This window comes from Eumetopias jubatus, unplaced genomic scaffold (genome assembly GCF_037043125.1).
Source record: "Eumetopias jubatus isolate StellerSeaLion01/CBP00866 unplaced genomic scaffold, mEumJub1_p1.0 scaffold_4, whole genome shotgun sequence".
NCBI classification, from domain to species: Eukaryota; Metazoa; Chordata; class Mammalia; order Carnivora; family Otariidae; genus Eumetopias; species Eumetopias jubatus.
The window spans coordinates 36,582,217-36,601,801 of NW_028274810.1; the positions used below are offsets into that span (position 1 = coordinate 36,582,217).

Genomic DNA, 19,585 nt, shown 5'->3' on the forward strand with positions numbered 1-19,585 from the left:
CGGGCTCCCCTCCAAGCAGGGACCCTGACCCGGGGCTCCATCCCAGGACTCGGGATCATGACCTGAGCCGAAGGCAGACGCTTAACCGACTGAGCCACCCGGGTGCCCCAGATTCTTTTGGCCACAGAGCATACCTCTCAGATTGTGTCATTGAAGTGTAGTAGCTGTGTCTGTGTCAGCCACTAAGATTGTTATTCCCTGATACAATTAATTGAGCATTGGTTTAAGCACTTAATGTGTGTTAACTCAGTTCCACCCAACCCTATGAGATAGATACTATTATTTCCATTTTACAGCTGAGGAAGCTGAAGAACAGTGACATAGTGAGCTGAGTGGTCCAACTGGGATGAGCTTAAAGCATCTGACTTCAGAGTCTGGACTCCTTACTGCCTTTGTAGGCACTCGTTAAATAGCTGTGTGGGTGAATGGCTGGGTAGAGGAAAGCATGCATGAGCAAATGGATGTGTAAAGAAGAAAACAATGAAGAGATTAAAAAATAGTGGCAGGAAGATGGGGACATCGGGGGACACGAGCTTTCAAAGCCCACATGTTCTGTCTTAGGTTTCGGTTGTGTAGAGAGCTTCAGAGTAGACCAAAGAACTAAGTAAGTAGATGGGTAAACAGATAAATAGGTGGGATATATGGATAAAAGTGATAAATTAGGCCATTTTGAAACACTTCTTTGTTCCTAATCTGTGTGTCCTCAAAATTTACTTAGCATAGGACAAGGGGGGCACTTCGAATGTAGGCCTTCAGGCAGAGCCTAAGGATAAGAGGAGGAGGAGATGATTATTAAGATCTGTCTTTTCCCAACAGTTCCATCAATGTACTGAATATAACTCCTGAAGAACCTAAACCAAATCCGGTTGGAAGAGAAGGTACAAATCAGAAATGGAGCATGGCCTCAAGACCTGGATCACAGGAAGGTTGCTATAGTGGGTGTTCCTCGACCTACAGAAACTCCCATGTAGAAAAAGATGACTTACCTTAGACGTGTGGACTGGAATTGTTCTCATCAGCACGTTCATCAGATTTCACATCTGAGTTGAAACAGGGTGTGTCATAAAGTCAGTCATATCTAATGATTGAAGGTGGTCTGAGGTGTTTGTTTGGACTTTCCTGTCCCTCCCCCAAAGAGCTAAAATGTTGAATCTATTTAAAAGGATATAAAAGCTTTGGATACGTATTTTGAGTAACAGAAGCATCTGGTTCTGTGAATAAAGGAATGTATATGTTTGGATGGAAACAGAAGCACTAGAATGAGTTTCCTCTTATAGGTATTAAAAATAGCACTTTTAGGAAACTGATTATTGTAAATTTTAATTTTGTCTCATATCTAGTTGGCATTGGAAATTTAGCCTGTACTTGAATGTATACTGTAGATTTTTAACAAAGCAAGTTCTATATTTATTATGTTTAGTGTGATTTGAAATTTCCTCTTTCATATGTTTTAAATAAAGTGAAATTTATGTATGTTTTGTACATAGATATACATGATTATGTTAAGAGGCTTTAAGATTTAAAAATTTTACACATCCATATTATAGTATTTCATGCCAATAAAATTTTTTTAGTGGTATTCTGTTTACAGATGTATTAGAGCCATTGCCACATTATGTTTAAGAACTTTTTGAATGCATCTGAGCAATAAATACTCAAAAGCTGTTCCACGAAGCTGACTTCTTTAGATAATTATCATTGCTAACATGACATTTTTGAGATTTCTATAGCAGTAGACTTTTATATATAATTTTCCGAAGGACTTTTGATGATAGGGTAGTAGAGGCAAGATAACAAAATACCTTTGAATGAAACAATTTAAGAATACTGGTTTAAGATAGTTGGGATGACAGAAGATAGTTAAGCTATCTGAATGGTGATATTTTTTTACTATGGGGACCCAGTACTGCAACATCTCTACCAGCTCAGGCTTGGTATAGTTGCCAATAAATTCGGGGTGTTAGCTGCTAATGATAAATCTGACAGTGTAAAAAGCATCCGATTTTATCTTAATATTCTCCTCCTACTCTGGACAAACTTGTGTCATCTCGCTTTCAGAACTGATTGCATGTTTCTTCATGTTGTTATTGATGATTATCAACGTAGGCCCAGGACTTCTACCAGAAAGCTTCAGCGCCTAACCCTGTGTGTACATAGAAACCTGCACAGATCAGCCTGGCTAGATCCTGCAAAGCTCATCTGCCTTCCCATTCTCCAGTCAGTAGTTCAGCCACGGACATAAACTCACTCTTATGGCTGTTCCATTCATCATATTAAAAATAGTCTTATTTTTGTCATCTATTCACTATATATGAGTTTGGGTAGCAGCACCATTTTTTCAGGGCTGATAGACTATCACTGAGTATCTTACATTAATGACCACCTGTAACAAAATAACCACATTTATAGTCTTGAAAAGCTGGCTCTTTAAGCAGTCACTCATGACCTTCAGTTTGATGCATGGTCACTTCTTCACGGTTTAAAATATTAGAAATGATAATAAAATTTCCAGGATCATACCATATTCCGAAAGAAGAAACAGCTGAGCTTTAATTTTTTTACAATTGAGCAGTCACATGATCAAAGAAAGGCAATCAAATTTTTAAAATAGTCCATGATACATTTGTCAGGAATTTTTTTGTCAGGGGTTTCCATGATATACTTCGCCAGAAAAGAACCATTTTAATGAAAGTAAATCTTACTCCAGGGAATAATGCATTCCATGACAGTGGATTTCTACAAAGGAGCATCTGTTGTTTGTTGTGTTTCCATTTTAAGTTGGTTGAATTCTCATATTGGAAGGAAAAATTCCTTGAGACCTTTGAAATCTAAGGTGTGAAAAAAAAAGACAGTAAAATGAAAGCCAGGTTCATTGTATTTTTGATAAAAAGTGTGCATAGATCTGCTAGAAGTTATGTTTGACCTAGCAGCGTCCGTTTTGCTTTACTGTGAATTCCAACTCCAAAGGGATTCCCAGTCATGCTAAACTTCCCAGGTTATTGGAATGGTTTCTGTGTTGGAAAGCTCCTGACTTCACACCTGCAACTCCTAGGATTTTGCTTTCCTTCCCTTTCTGTGGGTATTTGCAGTGTACTTATAATCCAGCTATGCTGTGGTCTTATATTCAGCCATGATTAGATGATGGTACCACAGGGAACCTTAGCTTTCAAGTCCTCCTGATAAACATTTTCTTGTTCATCAATCTGTAAATCTGGAATCTTGTACCTTGTTTGTTCTTACATGGCATCCATTTTGAATTCCTCTTTTCATTTTGAATTTTCAAAGGACAAAAGTGGCAAAGAAAATTTAAGGGAGAGGTTTTATTTCCTACTCTTAAACTTTTGTATCTTGAATTTATGATGATGAGAAACTAAGAATCATCATACCAGAAAATTAAAAGATTAAAATTTGACTTAAGTGAGTTGTTTTGTAGAAGCAATGTATTAAATGTTTAGATTTGCAGAATAGTCCACAGCAAATTGTTTTCCTTATGGTATAATTAAAACACTTGTTACTTAAAAAGAGTTCCATGTTTCCTACCTTAGCTTATCAGACTTGTGCGTAGGTTTGTGGTAACACGGCTTTTGTAGGAAAACACGTTCCGTGGTGCATGACGGGATGCCAGGAGGTCTTGAGTGTGTATGACCGGAACAGTGTAAGCCAGCAAGCCCATCGTGTGATTGCCCTGTTGTAAGAATCCTCAGAGTATGTTTCTAGGTTGGGTTTAAGGTAAGTATGGGTCACAAAGGCTAGTAGGTACACTTTTCCCTGTATTTGTCCTTAATTTGTATCAATCTTCATAAGCATTTATGAAGTGCCTGTTGTATGTCAGGGCTTACTACTACGTTCTTAAGACAGTTAGGGGCACACACTCCACCACTGAGAGCCTCTGAGTTGAGTGGAAGACTGGCTATCTCAACCTAAGTTAGAACAAAGAATGGTAAATGCTATGCAAGCATTCGGTCTCTTAATAGAACTTGGACTGATTTTTCTGTGCATGACAGTGACATGGTTGGCTTCCAGTTAGAGAGTCTTTACATTATTTCCTATGGGAAGTGCTGTGTAATTTATCATTGTTTTGTTTTGCTGGGTTTTCATTTTGTTTTCTACAATCAAAATACTGTCCTGCAGGGGTGCCTGGGTGGCTCAGTCGGTGAAGCGTCTGCCTTCAGCTCAGGTTATGATCCCAGAGTCCTGGGATCGAGCCCTGTGTCACCTCCTTGCTCAGTGGGGAGCCTGCTTCCCTCTCTCACTCTGCCTCTGCTGCTCCCCCCTGCTTGTGCTCTGTCAAATAAATAAAATCTTAAAAAAAAAAAAAACTGTCCTGCAAAGCAGTGTAAGATCTTCTCCCCACAAGAATACGTATTACTATGTAATAGAAAATGCATTTGCAAAGAATTGGGACATGTTGATAAAGATATTAAATAGGTTATTCTAGTCCTTTTCTAAATATATTTTTCAGGATGGATATAAAAGTGGAGTGGACTGTTAATAAATTATCTGATTAACAAAAACTATTTCACTTGACTGGTTAAGATTTTAAATTCTTAACATTTACACATAACTGAATTTAGAGGTTTCGGAAGGTACTGTGATGTCAGTGATAAGTCCCTGGTAAAGGTCCACCTCAGTATTCTTATATTTAAGATTCAGAAATATTTGTACCTAGTAGGATGCTTGACACATGGTAAGAAGATAATTTAACAAGAAATAAAAAACACATTAAATTTAGCCCAGTGCCTCATTGGCATGAATACACTATCAAATTCTCAAGAGTGTAAGAACCTTGTTTTATGATTTTTTGGGGGGGGTTGAGGGTGGGAGTCCTATTTCCAACCCCATCTAGCTTAGTTGTTTGTGCGAACTATTGGGATAGACTGGGCCATGTTACAAATAAACACGAAGTCGGTGTGGCTCAATACAAAAATTTACCTCTTGCTCATGAAATTCTTGCTGATGTGGATTGGGCAGTCTTCCTCCATTTTTAGGTATGATAGCCCTCGGGAACATGTGGCCTCCAACGTTGTCAATCAGGAAAACTGCAGACTAGCAGGTGGTGCTGCATATTTTTACAGACCAGACTTGAAAGAGACCGGCCTTCCACCTACGCTGCTTTGTCCAGAACCTAGACGTGGGACCAACCTAACCTCCACCAAGACTAGGAGCTGTGCACAATGCAGCCATGTGCTGGGCGCTGAGAGTTTGCTACCTGAGGCAGGTTTGTTTGATAGCTCATCCCTTCCATCATTTACTTACATAACCAGCAAAACCTATTACTGGTGCAAGGGATTTATCGCTGATTAGGAGAGAGTCAAATATTCTTAATTTTGGAAAAGAATATACTTTAAGGAATATATTTGTATTTAAGGCTTCTTTTACCTTCTCTAAACTTTTCATTATCATGAAAATTTTGAAGTGTCCAGATGGTAGTTTTATAGTTATTAAAATGCTCAACATTCATGTTCTCTTTTGATTCCTTGAATAACAGAATATTAACCTTCCTAAGAGTGAGTAACAACAGACTCAGAACCCAAGACACATAGCTAATAATTGGTAAAATTGAAACTTGAAACCCAGATCTTTTGATTCCTAAATTTCCAGCTTGTTCCAGATGGCTGCAGAGCATTTTGGTATCCCTTTTTAAGTGAAATTGTTCAATTCTTTTTTTTTTTAAGATTTTATTTATTTATTTGACAGAGACACAGCAAGAGAGGGAACACAAGCAGGGGGAGTGAGGGAGGGAGAAGCAGGCTTCCCGCAGAGCAGGGAGCTTGACGCGGGCCTTGATCCCAGGACCCTGGGATCATGACCTGAGCCAAAGGCAGACAGTTAACGACTGAGCCACCCAGGTGTCCCGAAATTGTTCAATTCTTAATCCATATCCCGCCATTCCATAATTTTCTGCACCAAAGCTATTGATCATTCAGTCCGGGTGCAAGGCTCACTCTTGTTTTTGAGAATGGTTATCATGGCAATCCCATTCAGAATTGAACATTTACCTTTTCAAGACTGGGGCATTAAGGATCTAATTGAAATAGCTCATTGCACATAATACTCTAAAGGTCACTGAGGAATCCCAAGATATACTGAGACACCCTGCTTTTTCCGCCCTGTCTTGGTCCACTCTTGGCCGTGTTAGGGTCTGTGTGCCATTTCCCTCTATGACTACAGTCACGATGACCAGAAGCACTTTTATTGTGTACAGGTAATAAAGAGAATTTTTAAATGTCACTGTGTGGTGAAGCGGGGCACTCGTAGTGCAGTTCTAACTAGCAGGGGTGCAAAGCAATGGCGGCATCACGCACGGTCCCTGTCACAGCTCCCCTGCTCTGCCATCTCAGCCGGAAAGCCATCACAGTAGGCAAATACATGAACATGATGATTATGTTGGCATAAAACTTTAGTTATGGTCCCTGAAACTGAATCCCATGCAATTTTTACATTCCTAAAAATATTCTTCTTTTGGGGGTGACAGGAGTGGGCTTGACCCGGCATGGGGTCACCATCCCAGCTGCTAGACTGGTCCCAGCAGCTCTGATCCCATCATAGCAAACTTCTACCTGACCCCATGTATAAATGACGGAAACGTAATTGGAAGTAACTTAGGCAAAAGGAGAATTTGGCAGCTTTCTTATAAATCACTGAGAAAACACTGGTGATGTGCCCCAACAGGGCAGGATGCGAAATCTGTGGTTGGAAGTACAGGGCAAAGGGTCCCTCCCATCAAGAGAAGGAGTTGGCAAGGCCGGTGGAGGCTGCCGGGCCCCCAGGCCCATGTGAGCAGAAACCCAGTCCTAGAGCGGTTCTCATCCACAGCTATGTGGTGAGAGATTAGTAACAGGAAGGTATTGATGCTTGCAAATGAATTCCTTTTTTCGGTGTTACTTAGAGCATATTCAAGTATATCCTTATTGTCATTCCCACACACTTGCACTTCATTAGGTTTCTTGAGAACAACAGAGGCCTATTGGGGAAAAACAAAAACCGCTAGCCTGGGCAGCAAGACCGCGATCAAGAGAAGGCCCACTGTACTAGTCCTGCAGGAGTGCAGGGCTCCCCACCGGAGAGAGAGCGTGGCACGCATACAACGTGCTCCCAGGCTGCCAATGGGCTGCTCGTGCTGGTTTGCTCCAGCACATGGTTCTCAACCTACAGGTTGAAGTTCATCACTTCTGCCTCAAGTTCACAGAATATTTTTCCCACTGAGGTTTAGAAAGAGTCACCCAAAGCTTTTCTCCTGGCCCACATTTTCTCCTGGAATTCCTCGGAAAAATGGTCTGACCCGTTGCTGGCTGACCCTGGGCAGGGGAAAGAGATCCGAGAGGAGGTCCCCAAAGCCAGGGTGTTGGGATTCTATTATTTACTTTCTGGAAGCTGCCCGTGCGCGCCACGCTCTTAGGAGACGCTAGGGCGAAGTAAAGCTAGAAGAATGGGGGCAGTGGTGTGACGGCAGGTGACAGGAGCAGCTCTGACGATTCGGCCTTTAAAGCCCACTTTTTTTCTGTTGATATGAAGAGGGGAGAACAGGGCTATGTCTTCAAACAATCTCCTGTGCAGAAATCCTATCTTCAGCTCCCCAAAGCCGTGTGTGCTTTCAGAGGCTGAACTACTGTTATATAACTGGCTTAATTTCATATCCGGGGAAATGCAGGTAGCCCTGGCTCAGTTTGGTGAGGCTTGTTCTCAGAGCCTGGTTTTCTTCTCTCCCCCAGGGCAGGATAATACTTTACAACATCTCTGTGTTGGCAGAGTTCTCTGTCCCAGCTGTCACCTGCTGCAGCTAGAGAGGATGCTCGGGAGCGGAGCGTGTCTGAGGACCCTGCAGCAGAAGTGCTGGGCCCCAGGGGTCCTGTAAGGTGGCTTGAGGCCCTGTCCCAGGGACTGGGCATTGGTACTGCTCCTCGAACCTGAGGACCCAGGGACAGGACCTGCAGCCTGCAAGATTCAGCCCTAGGCGTAATGGATCGCTTGCTGGGGAGTAAAAAAAAAAGCTCTTTATCCTCCTCCGCACCTGGGGACTTAACTTTTTCTCTTTCAAAGGGAAGAATCCTAAGGGCTCAGTCTCTGAAACTGATCAAGAAAGTGTGCCCACCAGAAAGCGTTCGGTCTTTATAAAGTTCAGGTCAGAGTCTCTCGCCAAACAGTGTCTTACAGAGATAATTATCCCACCAGTTCTGAGAAATGTAGAAAGACTCTTCATTTCAAGTGACTCATTTAATATAGATGCAGCCTATTAAGTTGTCTATTTTGAAATCTCAGTGTATAAAATCTTCAAATGGCTTCTAAGAGTGTTCAGCTCTGTTATGGCACATGAAGAGCATTATTAAAAAGATTCTAAATGCATAAAGAATAACGGGCTCATCCTCCCACTCTGGAATGTTTCGAGCAGAGTCTGAGATCCTCTACCGCTTTCTCGGTGTCTCCTGCATGGGGACAGTGTCACACCCCGGAACAATTCCAAGAAAACGCTCCTTTCCCATCTCCTGTTAGAGATGGGGCAAGGACGGGTTGGTTAGGGACTATACTCCAGTCCTGGCCTTGTCATGGCCAAGCTGTGTGCCTTTGGGCAAGTTGTTCAACCTCTCTGAGCCTTGTTTTTTTCCAACTGCAAAACAGACGGTTCCAGCTCAGTCCTTGAATGACAAGATTGAGACAGTGCCACTAGAAGGATCATCTAGTTCAATGTCTCCTCCATCAAGCTGCCCATACTCCTAGCTCAGAGGTTTCAACATTGATGCAGGAGAATCAAACATAAGGGGGTACAGTGCTTTCAAGTTGAGAAAATTTGCAAATGTAGCTTCAAGGCTCTTTTGGGCCCCACAGCAATCACGAAACATAACCTCCAGTTAACATTACTATTCCCTGCTAGAGATGAACAAACTGAGATTAGGAGAGGTCAGGTAATCTACTCCTAAGCACGCTGCTAGTGTGTAGCATAAGAAGAACCCAGACCTTGCGGCTTAGTTGGTTAAGTGTCCCACTCTTGATTTTGGCTCAGGTCATGATCTCAGGATCGTGGGATTGAGCCCCATGTCGGGCTCCTGCTTAAGATTCTCTCCCTCTGTCTCTCCACCTCTCTCTCTAAAAATAAAAAGAAGAAGAACCCAGGCCTTTAACTCTGGGTATTACAGATTTTCTACCTGATTCCCCAAAAAAGACCACCAGGTCAGACCAGCACAGCCCGGCCAGTTTAACCAGTGTCCCCTAGAGGGTGGTGGCCTTTACTTCCTGAGCCTTTATTTTCACCCAGGCAGAACTTGAAGGGGAACTCAGCGCTTCTTTGTGTTCCCACAGGGGAAACTCTACTAGGCATTGCTGAGCAATGTGAATCTCAGGAGATTTTATTTCAGTTCGAGGGAGCTGAAGGCCAGAGAATTTGACCTTGCATCCCCATGCCCCACAACATCCTCACCTCCACGGACTGGCCTCCTACAGTGCCCTCTCTCTGCCTCAGCCCAGGCCAAGTAACCCAGAGAGAGGAAGGAACACCTGCAATGCGCCATGTAAACTCTGAAGCAGATTCTCTACTCCCAAACCAACGACAGTAATCTGACAGCCAACCACACCCAGGAGAGAGGGACAACTTCCAAATTTCCATAAAGGAGAGTCTTGCTTGGAGGCCCCAGTCTGGCTGGAAGAGGGGCAAGTTGTCATGAAGCTGCATTTGTAGAGCAAGCACGCTGTTTGTATGATGTGACAAAGTGTGTGGAGGAAAAAGAAGACAAAGACAGTGACCAAAGAGACTTCAGCGTTCTGCCAGGTGCATGTATTCCTGCTGTAGGGGGCTCACAGCCTAGAGGCAGGAGACCACTCAGGATGAGTCAAACAGTGGCAGAGAGAAGCCTGGGAGAAGGTGCTGGGCAGGAGCTGGAGCCATACCACGTGGCCAGATACTCTCTTAGAAGCTTCTAGTTATGTAAAGCTAGCAGGGAGACCAATTTTCCTTTCCTCCCCACCCCACTGGCCACTGCCGCCTACTTGCTCCCTGTAAAGGGGCAACTTTAGCTTATGTACCCCCCAGCTGAGATGAAAAAGACAAGCTTCCTTGGGGCGACTAACTGGTTTATCAAGCCAAAAGGCAGCCAGGCCTGGTTTTTAAGGATAGGAGGTCCTTACTCTCTGCCCTTTGGCCTTTCTGGCTTCTCTTCCATGGGCCAGTTCAACACCAGGCCTGACTTCTCAAAGAGCATTGCTCAGTTTGTTTATATACACACTCACCATTATAGATACTGTTGGATACAGGGCAGGGGGAAAAAACTAGACGAAAAACACTTTAAGCATGTGCTTATCTTTGAATGGTGAGATTAAAGGTGTTTATGATATTCTGTGCTTTCCTTTCCTTTCCTTTTTTTTTTTTACAATGAATAAGCATTCTTTTGGAGAATAGAAAATAATTGGTGTTGCAGACAAAAAGCCAACATGAGTGGAGAGAAATACGGATGGACAGGCAAGGCAGTGAGAAAATGGAAACCCCAAGCCAAACCAAACCCAAACCAAACCTCAGAAAACCAGGGCAGGTCCCCGAAGGCAGCGCGTTCCCTCCGCTTGCTGGCTTCGGAAGCCCGCAGCCCCTGCGGCTGCCGCGCCCCGCCCCGCGGGCCCTCACCTGCCCCGCACCTGCCCGCCAGAGGGCGCCCTGGGGCCGCCGCCCCGCGTCCTCCCCCGCCGCTCACAGCCCCAGGCGGCCCGCGAACAGGCGCGGAAGCTAGGCACCCGGCACGGCGAAGCGGACTCCGGGCGGAGTGGCGGTTGTCCGACGCGCACCACACCTCACGCTGCAGAGCACAGGTAACCGTTGTCCGGGCCCAGGGCCGCCCCCGCCCCGGGTGCAGTGCCAGCGGCCGGCGGAGCCGGGCTGCCGTGGGCGCCTCTGCCCCGGGCTCCTGCGCCGGAGTCTCCCTCCCCGCGCGCTCTAGCCTCGCGCAGGATCCCGGCTCAACTCTGCGCCCCCACGGCACACCCAGGGCAGCTCGCGACTGGACCCCACTACTCCTAAGAGTGATTGCTCTGGGCTTTTGCAATTTAAAATATTAGGGAAGTAAAACATACATAGTAATATGTAGTTGTGACAAATCCAAGTCATGTCTGTGTATATTAAAAAATCAGCCTCCCTTCACCACCACCTTACCGACTCCCCTCTCCATAAATAACTAGTAATAGGTTTTTTGTTTTTTAAGATTTTATTTACTTGACAGAGAGAGAGGGAATACAGGCAGGGGAAGCGGGAGAGGGAGAGGGAGAGGGGGAGAGAGAGAGAGAGAGAGGCAAGCTTCCCGATGAGGGGCTCGATACCAGGACTCTGGGATCATAACCTGAGCCAAAGGCAGACGCTTTACCGAATGAGCCACCCAGGTGCCCCTAGTAATGGGTTCTTAAATGCACTTCTATACATGTAGTAAGTCTATCGTTGTAGCTCTCTGTATGTTTGTCCATCTATTCATCCATGCCTGGAAGAAGATGCATCAAAATGTTAACGGAGGTAATTTGTAGATGGTAGAATTAGAACGATTCTTCTTCGTTTCTGAATGTTCTACAGTGAAAATGTGTGTGGGAGGAGAGTTGTTACCATATTTAAATCGCATCCACTCTTAAGGCTGCCCTGACCTCTACCTAAAGCGGTCTCATGCCCACTGGCCACTCGGAGCCTCTTGCGTGGAGATTCAGCATTACCACGTCCTGGCTTCACCAAGCAGCACTCCGGGTGCCCTAGTAACAGAACCCAGGGTTGAGTCTCCGTGATTAATGACTATGATGGACTTCGCTACTGCCTACATTTTCACCAGTTTCAAGAGCTGATTCCTCGGAAAATGTTTGCTGCTGGCTTCTGGGAAATAACAATACAATCACGATGATGGTTTTTCTCAAAACTCTCTGGGTCAAGAACCTATTCGAAGGGGCATTTTTTTTCTTTGTGATTCTTGAAAAGTGATTTTGAAAATTTTCTTTGATTTTGGAGGGCAGAGAACCCAAGTTCCAATTTAAAAGCTGGTTCTAACCAACCCTGAATCTTTATTGTCTTTGAGAGTTATGTAGCAATTATAAGTCTCTTCCTCTTTCCTTCCTGGTTTCTGAAAAGCAGAAAAGGGTTTGGTGATCGGTTTAAGGATACGGAGCCCAAACAGGTCTTTCGAGGATATTTTTGAGGAGCAGATGTGTGCAAAGCCTTCAAGGCTCCCTTTTGAAGCTGCTTTGCAAGGGTAGTCTGGTTTGACTTTTGTATATATAACTGATTTATTAAAAATACATATATTTTAAAAACCACAACTTTAAAAATAATTAAAATGTTTAACATTTTGGTAATTAGTGGAGGAAACAAACAAACAAAAGAGCCCTATTTAAGCTTTCCATTCCCTGGTGATCAACCATTTCCAATAAATTGTTTATTGAGCACCTGTTTCAGCACCAGCCAACATGATCAGCACAGGGTGAGAGAGGACAGAGAACCAGACCCCCCACCCCCAAGCCCCAAATCTCAGAGAATCCACAGAAAATCTCATTTGCTTCCAAGCCTTTAGGAAAGGCCTAATAGAACTCCAGGGATTCCCAGACTTTGACATTTCACCAACAAATAAAATTCCAAAATAAATTTAGAGACAGTCATGGTGGGCCAGGTTTCAATTTTGCCAGCTAAGGTCATTCAAAAAGAGCCTGTCATCCGCTGTCACTACTGTTTCTATGAGACAGGACACATTGATATCAAAGGAAATGATCTCAGAATAAAGGACTGTCTTAAAAAATAAACTTCAGTTTATAAAACATTTTACCATATTTTCTTTAATTTTTCATGTTTCCAAAGTGAAAATGTTAGCAGCTTGCATTTTGCCTATTTTAGTGTCTTAGCCACTAGAGCATGAGGACCATAAATGAGTCTTTATTTGATAGGAGGTTTTCTTACACTATTTTCAGGCCAGCAGGTTGAATATCAGTGAACACTGCCAAATACACTGAGGTGAGATATAGTAGACATTTGGCTGAATTTATACTAATTCCTAATTTATACTAATCCTAGGGTCCTACACTAATCCTGTACCCAAACTTTCCAACTTAGACAAGTATACCATCATTTATTTTATTATTTTTGAAATTTTATTTAAATTCAGTTAATTAACATATAGTGTATTTTTAATTTCAGAGGTAGAGATCAGTGACTCATCAGTTGCATGTAACACCCAGTGCTCATTACATCACGTGCCCTCCTTAGTGCCCATCACCCAGGTACCTCATCCCCCCACCCACCTCCCCTCCAGCAACCCTCCGTTTGTTTCCTAGAGTTAAGAGTCTCTTATGGTTTGTCTCCCTCTCGGATTCCATCTTATTTTATTTTCCCTCCCTTCCCCTATGATCCTCTCTTTGTTTCTGAAATTCCACAAATGAGTGAAATCATATGATAATGTCTTTTTCTGATTGACTGACTTCGCTTAGCATAATACCCTCTAGTTCCATCCACGTCAGTGCAAATGGTGAGATTTCATTTTCTGAGGGCTGAGTAATATTCCACTGTATATAAATACCACATCTCTTTATCCGTTCATCTGCCAATGGGCATCTGGGCTCTTTCCACAGTTTGGCTGTTGTGGACATTGCTGCTATAAACATTGGGGTGCACGTACCCCTTCGGATCACTACATTTGTACCTTTGGGATAAATACCCAGTAGTGCCATTGCTGGGTCGTGGGGTAGCTCTATTTTCAACTTTGTGAGGACCCTCCATACTGTTTTCCAGAGTGGCCGCACCAGCTTGCATTCCCACCAGCAGTGTAGGAGGGTTCCCCTTTCTCCGCATCCCCACCAACATCTGTTATTTCCTGTGTTGTTAATTTTAGCCATTCTGACGGGTGTGAGGTGGTATCTCATTGTGGTTTTGAACCACCATTTATTTTATCTTATTTATTTATTTTATGACCTCAGATTAAGAATTTACTAATGTGCGGTAGACATTAGTTAATGGGCAGACAAGTACTAAAGTAAGAAATTGAGTAAAAATTGATTTTTGCCATCACTACAACCAAGTGTCTTAAAGCCCTGCTGTATCTATGCTATAGAACCATACTCACATCTACATCTCTATCTACTTGATCAATCAGCTTGATTATTTTTTGGTCAATCATCTTGAAATTAAATATTTAACGTATGCCTATCTTGTTTATGTTAAATGTTGAAATGTAGGGATCCCAAGGGGTACGTGCACCCCAATGTTTATAGCAGCAATGTCCACAATAGCCAAACTATGGAAAGAGCCCAGATGTCCATCAACAGATGAACGGATAAAGAAGATGTGGTGTATATATACAATGGAATATTATGCAGCCATCAAAAAATGATATTTTGCCATTTGCAACGACGTGGATGGAACTAGAGGGTATTATGCTAAGCAAAATAAGTCAATCAGAGAAAGACATGTATCATATGACCTCACTGATATGAGGAATTCTTAATCTCAGGAAACAAACTGAGGGTTGCTGGAGTGGTGGGGGGTGGGAGGGATGGGGTGGCTGGGTGACAGACATTGGGGAGGGTATGTGCTATGGTGAGCGCTGTGAATTGTGCAAGACTGTTGAATCACAGATCTGTACTTCTGAAAAAAAGAATACATTATATGTTAAAAAAAAAAAGAAGACAGTAGGAAGGGAAAAATGAAAACCACCATTTATCTTAATTTTAGATTGCTTTTGTTGTTTCTATTGGGGTTGGACTTTAAGTGCTTTCTAGATAATTGAAGGCCCTTTTACTTGGATTCTCATCAGTTGAAGACACTTTGCTAGTGACCACCCAAAGAAGTGAGCATTTTGATATCATAGTCTTTGGCTGAAAGTGTTTCCCAAATTATAATCATTGCATTTCAAGAAATCAGTGCTTTGAAAGTGGGTTATACTAGCCAACTGCTTAAAATGAGAAGGGGCAGGGGCAGCAGATGTTGGGGGGGAGGGGAGGGGGTCAAGGATTGGACGCAGTGGAGAAGGGCAAGGACAATAAGAATCAATTAAGGAGCACCTGGGTGGCTCAGTCTGTTAAGCGTCTGACTTTGGCTCATGATCTCATGATCCTAGGATCGAGCCCCCGTGTAGGCTCCAAGTTCATCGAGGAGTCTGCTTGTCCCTTTCTTTCTCCCTCTGCCCACCCACCCCCCACTCATGCTTTCTCTCTCTCTCTCAAATAAATAAATAAAGTCTTTTTAAAGAAATCAATTAAAATGAAAGGGATGCTATATACAATTTTTTTAACCCTTTCTAGAATTGAAGCAGATACTAGGACCAACAATCAACATCTCATTTCTTGAAAGCAATCAAAAAGGGCATTAAATCACCCAGAAGTTGAAAGCTATTTGTAGGAGAGGGCTCCCCTGATCTGCCATCCCTTACCACACAGATCTCAACCTGTCGGCATTGCCTAGTCCCGAGGCCCGGCAGCATAAAGACAGCTGCCTGGACGGTGAGGGAGGCAGGAGGTTTTCTGGGCACAGGCTCCGCTGTGTTACAGAGTAGAAATGGAAACCTCAACCTTAAATATGACTTCCCCCCCCCCCCCAACCTAACGTTAGCTGGTGTTTAAGTATTTCACCCAGGGAAAGCAGAAGCTTTTAGTGGTTTCACCTTATCTTGAAATGGAGAGTCTGACCCAGGTCCTGGACATCTGGGAAAAGGATGCAACCGGAGATTTCTTGAGCTTCTATTTCCAAAGAACCTTCCATCAGAATGGACTTCGCAGGGAATGCACACAACTTTGGCCCTCCCTACTCTTCATCCTTGATTCTGTTCCCGTACTCTTTTTTGGTCAAGCCATCCCAAACTGTGTCTGCAGATGTCACTTGGACCCACCCACTCCTGAGTTGGTACGTTTATCCCTGACTTCCTTCCAGAGCTCCAGACATGTATTTTTGTCAGCTTGCTGAACATCTTGCACCCAACAGGCGCCTTAAACTAAGCATATCCCAAATCAAACTGATCAATTCTCCCTGCCACTGACGGCAGCCTCCTTCACCTTCAGCCACATTGTCATTTATCATATTGCTCAAGGTGAGAACCTCAGTGTCACCCTCAACTCCATCCCTGTCCTTCAGCCCCGTTTCCTAATTGTCACCAAGATCCGGCCTCTCCTGCCACCGCCACCCCCCCCCCCCCACGTCCTGTTCTCCATTCTCTCGTCTCTACCCTGCTCTTACTGCCCCGCTCCGGGCCCCACCGCCTCTCACCCGCACTGGGGACCTGCCCTCTAACTGGTCTCGGGGTCACAGTAGCACCCCACCAGAACCTGTCTGCACAGCTGTCAGGGAGATCCCTGGGAAACGCTGCTCAGTTTCCATCTGTCTCTTGCTGAAACCTACCTGACCGTTCTCATTGCCAGGACGACAGCTTCCAAACTACCGGTCGTGCCGCACCGAGTTCTTCCCACCTGGTTCCCAGCTGTCCCTGTGTCTTCCTAGGACACCCGCCGCTATGCATCCTGCAGGAGAGACTACAGTCTGCCCCCAATGTATGTTCTCTCCTCCTTCCTGATTAAAATCATGACAATTGCTAATTACAGTATAGTCTTTCTTGCAGTCCAATATGGCCAGGTGACAACGCTCCGGATGCTGGAATGTAAGCAAAAGAATCATGAGAGAGTTGCCAAGAATTTCTGCAGGAGGGATCTAGAACATGTCCTTTACTCCTTTTCTGTTGCCCCCTTTTCCATCCTGCAGCCTGGAACAAAGGTGCGATGGCTTCCATTTTGGACCAGGAGGGTGAGAGGCACACCCCAGGGCAGGAGGAGCAGCAAGCTGGAGGGTGCCCTGAAGCAGAATCGCCACATCCCTGACTACCTACCTCTGGAATTTTCTGTGGCAGAAACTGTGGCAGAACAATGCTGCCTGCTGCGGGGTCTAAGCAGCTCTTTGGACATTCCTCAGTAATTGTCCTTCGCTGAGTCGTGCTCACTGGTTTACAGATCTCTCTAGCCTGGGAGCTCCTCCAGGGCTGCCCTGTAAGCAACTTTGTGCACGTGCCCTTCTCTGCGTTCCTCTCGGTGGGCTCAGTTTGGCACAGACAGAGCAGGCATCCAAGGAAACGTTTGCGGGGCTAGTGAGTATTGGTAACGGCTCCGAAGAAAGCTCCCTCCCCTCTCAGCCCGTAGGGTTGACGGTATAGACTCCTGCCGCGTAGCAGCCGAGGGCATCTGGGGCACACTAGGTAACCTCCCTGTGCCTCAGTTTCCATCTCTGCCGGGTGGCTCAGTAGTGCCTCCAGTGTGTTGGAGGACTGCATGACAGTTTCAGCGAGGCACTCGGGGCGGGACCCGGGACCCGCCCACAGATGGATCGGGGCAAACAGCTGCTGTTAGCCTTTCGTGGTTGTCTCTCTCCCGCATGCTCACTCCCTCTTCTTCGCTCCCCTCCCTGTCCTTTGCTTTTTATTAACATTTCAACTCAAGAAACAGCTTCTGAGTCCCAGGACTGTGCCGGGACAAACACAGTCGCCCCTCCCCCCGCCCCCCACCCCGCCGGGGAGGGGAGCTCGCTGGCTCTGGGGGAGGCAGACACATAAACCCGGAGCTGCAGCAAGGCTGAATGATGGAAGTGCTCACCGTTTCCCTGGGAGCACAGGCAGGGGAGGCAGTCACCGAGGGCAGCGGGAGAGGCGGAGGACCCGGCGAAATGGGAGTGCGGGGGGCGGGGGAGAGGCGCCTTCTGGCAGAGGTGGCCAGCACAGTGTGGTCCGGGAGCTGCCAGTGTGGTTCAGTAAGACTAGGCCCCTGGTTCTCACACCCGAGCATGCGTCAGAATCCCCGGGAAGCCTTGGTGAAATGCAGATTGCCAGGCCTCTTTACCAGCGTTTCGGATTTATTAAATCCGGGGCAGGGCATAAGCTTTTGCATTTTTTTTAAAGATGTATTTGTTTATTTCAGAGAGAGAGTGCGCTCAAGCGCCCTTGGGAGTGTGGTGGGAGGAGGGGCAGAGGGAGGGGGAGGGAGAATCTCAAGTCGACTCGGCCACTCTGCGCTGAGCTCACAGCCTGAGCCCAGCCAAGAGGCGGATGCTTAACCGACAGAGGCACCCCAGGAGCCCCCCTGAGCTTTTGCATTTTTAACAAGTTCCCAGGGGGTCCTCCTGCTGCTGGCCAGGGACCACACTGTGAGCACCGGGAGTGGGAGTGGGGGGCAGGAGTGGTGAGAAGTAGAGTGGGCTTCACACGCCGGCTCGGGAGTTTAGATTGTGTGACAACAGTGACAGAACTATGGAAGCGGTTTCAGGAGAAGAGCGTACAATGAGATCTGTGTGGCCCAAGTAGGTTTTAAGGGCACACGACTTCAGAAGGCAAGACGTGTGAGGAGTTGAATCCAGGTGAGTTGCGGGCGGCCTGCGTCATGCTGGGCGTGGGGCCCCGCCCCGCCCCTCTCCCCTCGCTGCTCCTTTCTCCTGCTCACAACCGAAGAGGTGCATCCCTTTTTTTCCAGGCTTAAAGCCTCCCGCTGCCCTCCAGGCCATCATGCTGTCTCCTCTGGACAGACCGTCTTCCAAACACCTTCAGCCTCTCTTCCCCCCCACCCCCCGCACCCCTCCGGTTGGGCATCGTTGAAGCCAAACCTTCAAACACATAGGAGCTCCCAGAATCCCACTACCTATCAGCTTCTTTTGGCTGCTATTCTTGATAATTTTTAAAAATATATTTATTTTGGATTTGAGTACAGTTGACATACAGTATTACATTAGTTTCAGGTGTACAACATGGTGATTCCACAAATGCATGCAACATGCTACGCTCCCTTGCAGCTCCCATCTGTCCCCATAGGACGCTATTACGATACCATTGACTCCATCCCCTGTGCGGTGCCTTTCATCCCTGTGACTTCTTCATTCCATAACTGGAAGCTTGAGCCTCCCACCTTATGCCCCTTCACCCGCTGTGCCCATCCCCCCACCCTCTTCCTTTCTGGCAACAATCAGTTCTGTGAACTTAATGGTTCTGTTTATGCTTGTTTGTTTATTCATTTGTCTTTTTTTAGATTTCACATATGAAATACTGATAACTTTCCTTTAACCAAAAACTTCTCAGTGAATGGTCATCACCTGTTCCATTTCTTCACCCTGGGTCCTGACAGCGCTCCCCCCCCCCCCGCCCCCCGCCAGTCTCATTAGCACCTGCCTAAACCATGAAATGGTACCTTGTTTTTCTTGTTTGCTTTAATAGCTTCACCACTCCTCCCACCAACATGTCTTAAGAGAACCCGCATACAGAGCTCTGGTAATAATAGTTAATAAATGTGGAAAATGCCTCAACAGAATTGAATTTTTAAGCCTCCAGGCCTTTATTAACTTTCCTACTGCAAAACAGCTTACAGGAAATCTGTATGTGATGGGAATATTTTATTGTCCCTGAGTTAGCCAGCACAATCCAGTTTGTCTGAACTGATGAAATTAGAACAGAATGGAGACTTATGTAAAGTATAATTCCACAAAGATATTATATAATTATATAGTATAATTCCTGGTCTATGTAGGGCTCAGTTCCTTAGAAACAGGACTTATTCACCTTTGCATTAACTACTGTAATGAAGTGTTCCCCACCCCCCCACCCCCACCCATGGATTGTCCATCATTTGTTTCTACATT

At 45.2% G+C, this 19,585-nt stretch overlaps 1 protein-coding gene across 5 annotated transcripts in view; it reads left to right on the forward strand.

Moving 5' to 3' along the window:
- The window catches only part of SSX2IP (SSX family member 2 interacting protein), a 41,059-nt gene extending 39,562 nt beyond the window's left edge, over positions 1-1,497 (forward strand). For 4 of the 5 annotated variants that reach the window (XM_028102578.2, XM_028102582.2, XM_028102581.2 and 1 more), the window contains exon 14: positions 817-1,497. In XM_028102578.2, the coding sequence (XP_027958379.1) occupies positions 817-991 (175 nt within the window). In that variant the 3' untranslated portion in view covers positions 992-1,497. The remainder of the gene's footprint in view (positions 1-816) is intronic. The other variant, XM_088022374.1, reaches the window with a different exon arrangement.
- The last annotated feature ends 18,088 nt before the right edge of the window (positions 1,498-19,585 follow it).